A 10,105-nucleotide genomic window follows, 5' to 3' on the forward strand; every position below is an offset into this window, starting at 1 on the left:
AGGCTCAGTGGCTCACATCTGTAATTCCAGCACTTCGGAAGGCTGAGGCAGGAGGAGCACCTGAGGCCAGGAGTCAAGGACAGCCTGGGCAACATAGTGAGATCCGTCTCTACAAAAAATAAAAATGATCAGGCAGGAAGATCGCTTGAGCCTGGAAAGGCTACAGTAAGCCGTGATTGCAAAGTGCGTTCCAGCTGGGTGATGGAATGAGACCCTGTCTCAAAACAAAACAAAACAAAACAAAACAAAACAAAACACCATCATCATCTATCTTCTTTCCTGTGTCCTGATTTATTTTTTATTTATTTATTTTTTAGATGGAGTCTCGCTCTGTTGCCAGGCTGGAGTAAGTGGTGCGATCTCCACTCACTGCAACCTCTGCCTCCTGGGTTCAAGCTATTCTCCTGCCTCAGCCTCCTAAGTAGCTGAGATTATAGGCATGCGCCACCATACCCGGCTAATTTTTTTGCATGTTTAGTAGAGATGGGGTTTCACCATGTTAGCCAGGATGGTCTCAATTTCTTGACCTCACGATCTGCCTGCCTCAGCCTCCCAATGTGCTGGGATTACGGGTGTGAGCCACTGTGCCTGGCCTTTTTGTTTGTTTGTTTGTTTTGAGATGAAGTCTCATTCTGTTGCCCAGGCTGGAGTGCAGTGGCAAAATCTTGGCTCACTGCAACCTCTGCCTCTCAGGTTCAAGTGATTCTCCTGCCTCAGCCTCCTGAGTAGCTGAGATTACAGGCACCCACCGCCACACCCAGCTACTTTTTGTAACTCCTGACCTCAAGTAATCCACTGCCTTGGTCTCCCAAAGTGCTGGGATTACAGGTGGGAGCCATCGCACCTGGCCTCTTGTGTCCTTTCTGAGAACAGGGGAAGTCAAGAAATACCCCAATAGATGGCCTAAACATCACATTAGCTAAATTGTAACACTTATCCATCTAAAAAAACCCAGCATGGTGTTAAACCAAGACTGGCATTAAGACTCACTTCGGTGGTGCGTGGTGGCTCATGCCTGTAATCTCAGCACTTTGGGAGGCCGAGGTGGATCACCTGAGGTCAGGAGTTAGAGACCAGCCTGACCAAAATGATGAAACCCTGTCTCTACTAAAAATACAAAAAATTAGCACTCCATCCTGGGCAACAAGAGCAAAATTCTGTCAAAAAAAAAAAAAAAAAAAAAAGACTCACTTCCTGGAATTAGGACAAAAAAGGACAAGCACATAGAACAGGGAGTAACTGAATGTCAACAAGGTTCTGATGGAAAAGAGGAAGCAAGCCGATGGCGGTGGACAGGGGAACAGGTTTGAGTATAAAAATAAGTGTTAAAAGCACTATTTACACCAGCCCAGTGGCTCACGCCTGTAACCCCAGCACCTTGGGAGGCCGAGGCGGGCTGATCACCTGAGGTCAGGAGTTTGAGACTACCCTGGCTAACATGGTGAAACCCTGTCTCTACCAAAAATACAAAAAAAGTTAACTGGGCATGGTGGCGCATGCTTGTCATCCCAACTACTCGGGAGGCTGAGGCAGGAGAATCGCTTGAACCCAGGAGGTGGAGGTTGCAGTGAGCCGAGATTGCACCACTGCACTCCAGCTTGGGCAATAAGAGTGAAACTCTGTCTCAAAAAAAAAAAGCAGTACTTAAAAAAACTTTTTTTTCAAGACACGGTCTCGCTCTGTTGCTCAGGCTAAAGGGCAGTGGCACGATCACAGCTCACTGTAGCCTCGAACTGCTGGGCTCATGATCCTCCCACCTCAGCCTCTCAAGAAGCTGGTACTAAAGGTGTGCACCACCAAGCCTGGCTAAATTTTTGTATTTTTTGTAGAGATGGGATTTGAATGTGTTGCCTAGGCGGGTCTCAAAACTCCTGGGCACAAGCAATCCACCTACCTTGGCCTCCCAAAGTGCTGGGATGACAGGTGTGAGCCACTGTGCTGGCCTCTTAGTTTTCAAAATTCTTGACAGTAATTCACAGTAGGACATATATTTTATATAATCACCTTCTACACATACACACATTCATGTAACTGAGTTTCATGAAACATACTATGTAGAAAAATAAAAACCTAATTAATTGCAAATATAATTTTATTAACATTTAAATAAAATATACTGCAAAATCCCTTTAAAAGTACACATACCTTTTTTTTGTGTTTTAGATGGAGTCTCACTCTGTTGCCCAGGCTGGAATGCAGTGGGATTATCTCAGCTCACTGCAATCTCTGGTTTAAGAGATTCTCCTGCCTTAGGCACCCAGGTAACAGGGACTGCAGCCATGTACCACCACACCTGGCTGAGTTTTGTATTTTTAGTAGAGACGGGGTTTCACCATGTTGGCCAGGGTAGTCTCAAACTCCCGATCTCAAGTGATCTGCCCACCTTGGTCTCCCAGTGCTGGGATTACAGGCGTAAGCCACCACACCCGGCTAAACACAGAATTTTGTAAAGATTTTATTTAATGTGATGGGTGTGCTTGTCTGTTCATAAGTTCCTTCCAGTCAGGAACACATGAAGATAATGCTACCCGCATGTCCGGTGCACTGTTGAGCCTATTTCTCTTCTTTGTTTTTAATCGTGTCAAGATTGAAAATCCTAGTTCGCACAAATAAGTAGTTGTGAATGGTAGTAACAGCGATATACTCTTCCTACTTAGCAGTGGAAATTCATCTTTAATCTTAATCCAAAATGCTGATAAACTTAATGTCTTATAATAATTCTTTAGTGTGAATGATGAACTGAGCTGCAATAATTCATTCTTTTCTTCAGGCTCCAAGTTTAACTCAACTATTGATGCTGGGTTTTGAAAAGCAAATGGATCTTTCATCCAAATATTTTCCTTTAATGATTCAAATTTCTCTTCTGGAAAGTAATAATTAAAAGTTTGAGACAAAGAAGTGAGATGCAACAATATCTCTAATTTTATTTCTTTTAAGCAGTCTTCGTTAATAATGTTCTCTTCGATGTGTTGCAATAATGTTGGAAACATATAGTAGCTAGGGCGGTTACTTTTAAGTCTTGCTTGCCAAAATAATAACGTCTTTTGGAATCCTAGAATATGTTCAAGATACTGAAATATATCATTGTTTTTCCCCTGTATTTTCAGGTTTAATTCATTAAGAATGCCAAAAATATCACTTAAATATGCCAATTTGGTTACCCAAATGTCGTTTTCAAAAATATTTGCCAAATGAGATTGCTTTTCAATGAGAAAAATGTAAATCTCATTCCTGAGTTCATATACTCTGCTCAATACCTTTCCTTGAGAAAGCCAACGAACTTCTGTATGAAACAATAAGTGGGTATGGTTAACTCCAATCTCTGAACAAAATATTTCGAGAAGTCGGCTATTCAGTGAGCTTCCTTTAATAAAATTAACAATTTTCACTGCCTTTTTCAATACATCCATTAGACTTGGTGAAATTTCTTTGGATACCAAAGCTTCTCGATGAATAAAACAGTGATTCCAAAGAGCATTGTTGTGGGTTGCTTCTAACAATTTTTCAGTAAGTCTGCTGTGTTTTCCGGTCATATTGGCTGCTCCATCACTTGAAATTCCTTTACAATGTTTCCAGTTTAATTTATACTGACCAACAATGCAGTTTTCTAATTCAGTAAATAAATCTAATCCAGTTATATGCGAATTTAAATTTAAACAACATAAGAGATCCTCTACGAAATCATCTTGCCACACATATCTGACATAGACCAAGAGTGTGGGACAACTTGCAATATCAGTGCTCTCATCAAGTTGGATTGCAAAGTCTATACCAGACTGCAGCCGTGTAATAAGCATTGCTTCCAAATGTTTTGCAATCGTACAGATTCGACGAGATATTGTATTATCACTAAGAGGTATAGTTCTTAGTTTATCAGCTGATTTGTCATCAAAAATTGTCCGTACCATGTCCATACATGCTGGAAGGATAATTTTTTCAGCCGCTGTGTGAGCCATTTTCTCTTTTGCCACTCTATATGCAACTAAATATGATGATAATAAGGCTCTCTCATTCATAGTTGTAGAGCGACTGAGAACTTGTGGCGATGACTCTACTTTGTTTCTTTGCTTTTGAAAATGGTCTTCTTCGTCTTCCTCCTCCACCTTCACTATCACGATGCCTTCCATCTCCTGGGTACCCCGTGGAGACAAATCTGTAGTATCCCTTGATTCAGGAGTCATTATTCAGGTTCCAGGAACTGGCTCACTTGATCCAAATAGGGTCTGTTTTGCAGGGCTGTCCTCTGTGACCAAGGTTTTATGAGATCAGGTTTTGCTATCCTGCAAGGTAGAAAAACGTAACAGCAGTATTAAAAAGCAACATGGTGTTGCCGGGCTGCTAACAACTCATACAAAACAATTCACTAAATCTAGTGGTGTGACATGGTAAATGATGAGTAACTGTCATTCATGTTGGCTGTGTGTCAGGGAGATTTGGTGTACTATATACACCACTCATTTAATACCCAGGGAAACCTAATGAGGTTCACATAATTACTATTCTTATATTATAGATGAAAAATAAAACTTCAGAAAGATTAAATGTGTCTAACAACCCACAGTAAGTACAGAACCAGCATTCAAATCCAAGTCTGAAGCCAGTGTCCTAAATGTGCTGCTACACTGCCAACTCTAAAAAGTGATCTGGTCATTCTTTTTTTTTTGATGGAGTGTTGCTCTTGTTGCCCAGGCTGGAGTGTAATGACATGATCTCAGCTCACGGCAACCTCCGCCTCCCAGGTTCAAGTGATTCTCCTGCCTCTGCCTCCCGAATAGCTGGAATTACAGGCCATGTGCCACCACACCTGTCTAATTTGTATTTTTAGTAGAGATGGGGTTTCTCCATGTTGGTCAGGACTGGTCTTGAACTCCTGACCTCAGATGATCCACCCGCCTCAGCCTCCCAAAGTGCTGAGATTACAGGGGCATGAGCCACTGTGCCTTGCTGATCTGGTAACTCTTAAAAATGATCACCAAAGTAGGGTATACAATATGATCCACTGGGGCAAAGGGAAAAAAATTAGAACTTGTATTTATTTCTTAAAAATAAGAAATTAAGCTGTATAATTAGTGTTATGAATACTGAAACACGTTCATGTTACATAGATCCATGAATTATTCTGGAGAGAGAATGAGATTTCTACAACACACAGAATTGAGAAAACACTCTCATTTTTTGTTTGCTTTCAGTACACTGCAATATTTCACCATTCATGTGAGCTTAGTGGATTTAAAGATACTGCCTGACTACTAAACGAGCCCCATTTTTTCTTCTCTTTTTTGAGACGGAGTCTTGGTTTGTTGCCCAGGCTGGAGCGCAGTGGTGCAATCTCGGCTCACTGCAACCTCTGCCTTCTGGGTTCAAGTGATTCTCCTGCCTCAGCCTCCTGAGTAGCTGGGATTACAGGTGCCCGCCACCACGCCCAGCTAATTTTTTTTTTTTTTTTTAAGTAGAGACAGGATTTCACCATGTTGGCCAGGTTGGTCTCGAACTCCTGACCTCGTGATCCATCCGCCTTGGCCTCCCAAAGTGCTGGCATTACAAGCGAGAGCCACTGCACCTGGACAATAAACCCCATCTTTTCTTTGGTACCACTTAGCCTCTCAAAAATGCAAGCAACTTTCTGTATGTTGATGGCACAACTGAAAATGAACATGGGGCAGTAGGTTTTGCCTAGCTGAATGTTAAATTCAGTCTATCAGTGAATTCCAAAATTGGAAGAGACCTTGAGATAATCTATTTTACTTAGGACACGTTTGAGACTTGGTGGGTCTATGTGTTCCATCCAAGAACATCAATGGCAGAACTGGTACCATTCGCCAATGGTCCGCTGCACCGTCCACAAATTTCCTTCTCTCCTTTACCCCTCAGTGTAAAGCACTGATACTTCCCACAACTGAAAACCTCCCATGCCCGAAACTGCTCATTTAAAACCCTTCCTGGCAGGGTGCGGTGGCTCACGCCTGTAATCCCAGCACTTTGGGAGGCCAAGGCGGGCGGATCACCTACGGTCCGGAGTTCGAGACCAGCCTGGCCAACATGGTGAAACCCCGTCTTGACTGAAAGTACAAAAATCAGCCGGGCATGGTGGCGGGCGCCTATAATCTCAGCTACTCAGGAAGCTGAGGCAGGAAAAGCTTGAACCCTGGCGCTGGAGGTTGCAGTCAGCCGAGATCGCGCCACTGAACTCCAGCCTGGGCGACAGAGCAAGACTCCATCTCATAAAAAAAAAAAACCAAAAATCAAAAAACAAAAAAACAAAAACCAAAAAACAAAACAAAAACACACACACACAAAACAAACACAAAACAAACAAAAAACCCCTTCCTGAAGTCTTGAAACTGAAAGGGTGAAGTGTAAATAATCTTTCCCTATTACATCCAAATCACTTCTTTATTCTGTAGACTTCAAACGTTCTTTTTTTTTTGTTTGTTTTTGAGACAGAGTCTCACTCTATCACCAGGCTGGAGTGCAGTGACACGATCTCGGCTCACTGCAACTTCCACCTCCCGGGTTCAAGCGATTCTCCTGCCTCAGCCTCTCAAGTAGCTGGGATTACAGGCGTGTGTCGCCACGCCTAATTTTCTGTATTTCTAGTAGAGACAGGGTTTCACTATGGAGGCAAGACTGATCTTGGAACTCCTGGCCTCAAGTGATTCGCCCGCCTAGGCTTTCCAAAGTGCTGGGATTACAGGCGTGAGCCACTGCGCCCGGCCTTCACGCTAATCACCACCATAATGGTGGTGCGTTTGAGGGTGAACATATCATCCGCGGACACTGGCTTAACAAGCCCATTTGAATAAAAAAAATTATAACGCCGATGGCACTTGGTATCGTGTAAGATCGCCCGAATTCTACAACTCGGGGTACATAGGAAACCAAAAACTCCCCACCACAAGAAAAACCAGTGGGGACAACTGGAGAGCACAGATATCTGACTGGGGTCATTTTGTCCGCGCGTCTTTGGGGTAAAAAACCAGGACTAGGGGTCCACAAGGGACACGCGGACCGCCTCTCCCCAGTCCCAGGAGTGTCTCATTCCAATCCGGAAACCAAAACTTTGTTCCCTTCCCACCTGTATCCAGGGACGCCTCTGCTGAGGGACAGCGCTTGCCACCGCCGAGGCTGACGCGAGGGACGGGGACACGGACCCGCTTCCACTCCGTCCGGGACGGTCGTGGCGAGGGGATTGCAGGACACAGCCGTGCACGTCCAACTCTGTCCTCGCCCGGAGACGTCTGGGGTGCTGGGATAGAAGGGGTTGTGACTTTCGGCACCAGGAGCACTGGACTCAGATCTAGGCCCCCTGGACGTCAGAACCCAGGGAAAGCGTCACAAAGGCCGGAAGTGCGTCACACTCGCCTTCCGGAGCTGCGCTCCGCTTCGCTGTCCTCTCTAGGATCGCGGGAGGACTTTGCATTCCCGTGTAGCGCTCTAATCCCGGGTTTGGGGGTCTTGGTCCTCAGCTTGTCCGCTCCGAGGAGGTGCGCGGGGTGGGGGAAAAGGGGTGAATTTCCTTTTATACCGCCCTGCTCAGATACTTATATGTTCCTTCTATTTTTCTTGATGACAATAATTTTAATAGTTACAATAAAAATAGTGACTGACTGAGGCAGAGGAGCTGAATGAAACGAGGGTGGAGACAGGATCAAGAATAAATGGCTTCACAAAACCAAGAGGTTGTCTCTTGAGATACTGATTATGTATGTATTGCCATTTGAATGGGCAGTATTTTCAAATATTTAATCTATAGGCAACAGAGGTTCTTTCCAACACTAGATAGTTATAAAGTTCTGAGTTTGCCTTATGTTTCCAGGGAGTTTTCAGATTAGCGACGGTGAAATAAGTTGAATTTGAGGCGTTTTTGCTGTCCAAGTGTTATTGTAATAATTAAGGCTTCAATGATTGGATGAAGCATAACTTCACCTTTTATAAAACAGTAACTGAAACCTTGAATGCTGTGACATGACTCTAAAAGTTCTGGGCAAGTCTGTGGTACAGCCCAACAAGAGAAAAGCCCATAAAAGGAACTGCTACCTGCTACAGAGCCTCTGATTACTTGGTATCCCGAATTATCTTCTAGGCCCTGACTAATGCTCCATTCCTTTTGAGGTTTGATCTTGCTGTGGTTGCCATTTTCTACATCCCCATGAGTCTTCTCAGTAATCCACTTGTGTCTTTCCTCCATATATATATATATTTTTCCTCCTACGGCACCGTCAAATCCAATCTTTGCTCCTTTATCGCTGGCTGGCCCTCTAACCTATAGTCCTCCTTGATGACATCATAGTCTCAGAACTTATTCCTCCAGATACATCCTCATATTTCCTTCCAGTGTTCCAAGTCATCTCTAAGAGCCATTACATTGCTATGCACTGTATTTTTCTTGTCTAAAACAGTCTCTCCTCCCCACCCTTGTCCCCATTCCTACACTGAAATGCCTAAAGGATCCAGGAAGGCAGATTACTGAATGCAGCTGACTGGGTATGATTTTGTATTTATGTTGTGTGTGTGGCAGGAATTGTGGGCATCTCTATAATGACTCCTTTCTTTGCCTATGGACCTGCTGGCACAAGAAACTCAAAGTGGCCTGGTGGTGTTCTGTTTTCAGTTCAGTGGAATAATTTAATGTCTCCTAAAGGAAATGTTCTTCCTGGAAATGAGAATCATAACCCAGCTGGCTCCAGATTTCGGAGCTAGGAGGCACAAATTCTACAGGTGAGTGGCTGGGTGTGATAGTAATAGAGGCTACTCCTGTATGCACGTAGTCCTACTGGAGACACAATACTATATATCCATTTTGGCCCAACGCATATCAGTGCATATACCATATCCTGAAGAACTGCTCCCAACTTTGCAAGGCATTACATCTTAGTCGGCAATTTAGCCCAATCTTCAACAGGCCATTCCAAAGTCCTATCTGGCTAGCTGCTTCTGGATGATGACTATGCACCATTAATTTTGTAGCTTCAAGTTCACTGTCACACCTCCTTGGCTATCAATGGGTTCCTTAGTTTCAGGTATGTCAATGGATAAAGCACCCTGTAAGCTCTCAGATGGTGGTACTGCTGGAGGCAAAGTAGTTGGGGAAGACAAGCTCATTTAGAGCATATATCATTTCTGGTAAGAACAAATTGATGCCCATTCCAAGGTAAAGGGGATCTGATGCACTCAACCTGGTGGTAGCTGGTATCCCCAAGACTGAGTGTTGGTCTCCAATGCTGGCAGGCTGGACACTCCACCATGGTGGGAGTTACATCAGCCTTGGTAAGAGGTAGCCCATATTGGCCGGGCACGGTGGCCCACGCCTGTAATCCCAGCACTTTGGGAGGCCAAGGTGCGTAGATCACAAGGTCAGGAGTTCGAGACCAGCCTGAGCAACATGGTGAAACCCTATCTCAACTAAAAATACAAAAATTAGCTGGGCATGGTGGCATGCACCTGTAGTCCCAGCTACTAGGGAGGCTGAGGCAGGAGAATTGCTTGAACGCAGGAGGCTGCAGTGAGCCGAGATCACACCACTGCACTCTAGCCTGGGCAACAGGGCGAGACTCTGTCTCAAAAAAAAAAGAAAAAAGAAAAAATAAGAAGTAGCCCATATTGTTGGGACCACACACAGCCTCTATCCCTGCTCTGTTCATAAGCCTATTGCATAAACAATAAGATGGCCCCTAACCAACAAGCCAAGTCATTCATCACTGCCCAGGAGTCAATGCATATCCATACCTTAGGCTACCTCCTCCAAAATATGGCATGGGTGACCAAATGTACCATTGCTCACTGAGGTAATTTCTTTTCACCAGTATGCTTCAGGGCAACTCAAGTGGGGCTGGAATGAAGGAACAGTCTGTTTCTGGAAGATGCCAACATGGTGAACTGACCCAATCTCCAATCTGTGAAGAGGCCAAGGCTCTTCTGTCTCCATCAGTTAGTTGTAGGGAACTTCTACAAGGCTATAGGTGTAAGTTTATGGGAGAGGTGGCAGTAGAGCAGAGGTAAGTGACATGGTAGCCTGGAAACGTGTTTTTTTTGCCTTAGAAGGCATGAGCTTGCTCCAGAATCTTAGGTATTTGTGCTGTGATTTCTTTTTTTTTTTTTTTTTTTT

General features: G+C 44.2%; 1 protein-coding gene across 3 annotated transcripts in view; it reads right to left on the minus strand.

The window, feature by feature from the left end:
• Positions 1 to 2,069: 2,069 nt before the first annotated feature.
• FAM200A (family with sequence similarity 200, member A) overlaps positions 2,070 to 10,105 on the minus strand; it is a 12,201-nt gene continuing 4,165 nt past the window's right edge. Inside the window, exons 1-2 of one of the 3 annotated variants that reach the window (XM_011943835.1) lie at positions 9,727 to 9,917; positions 2,070 to 4,280 (exon numbers count right to left, since the gene is read on the minus strand). In XM_011943835.1, the coding sequence (XP_011799225.1) occupies positions 2,460 to 4,181 (1,722 nt within the window). In that variant the 5' untranslated portion in view covers positions 4,182 to 4,280; positions 9,727 to 9,917 and the 3' untranslated portion in view covers positions 2,070 to 2,459. Of the gene's footprint in view, positions 4,283 to 7,075; positions 7,357 to 9,726; positions 9,918 to 10,105 lie in introns of those variants that run through there. The other 2 variants (XM_011943833.1, XM_011943834.1) reach the window with 2 other exon arrangements.

The sequence above is a fragment of the Colobus angolensis genome, unplaced genomic scaffold (assembly GCF_000951035.1).
Source record: "Colobus angolensis palliatus isolate OR3802 unplaced genomic scaffold, Cang.pa_1.0 Scaffold222, whole genome shotgun sequence".
Taxonomy (NCBI): domain Eukaryota; kingdom Metazoa; phylum Chordata; class Mammalia; order Primates; family Cercopithecidae; genus Colobus; species Colobus angolensis.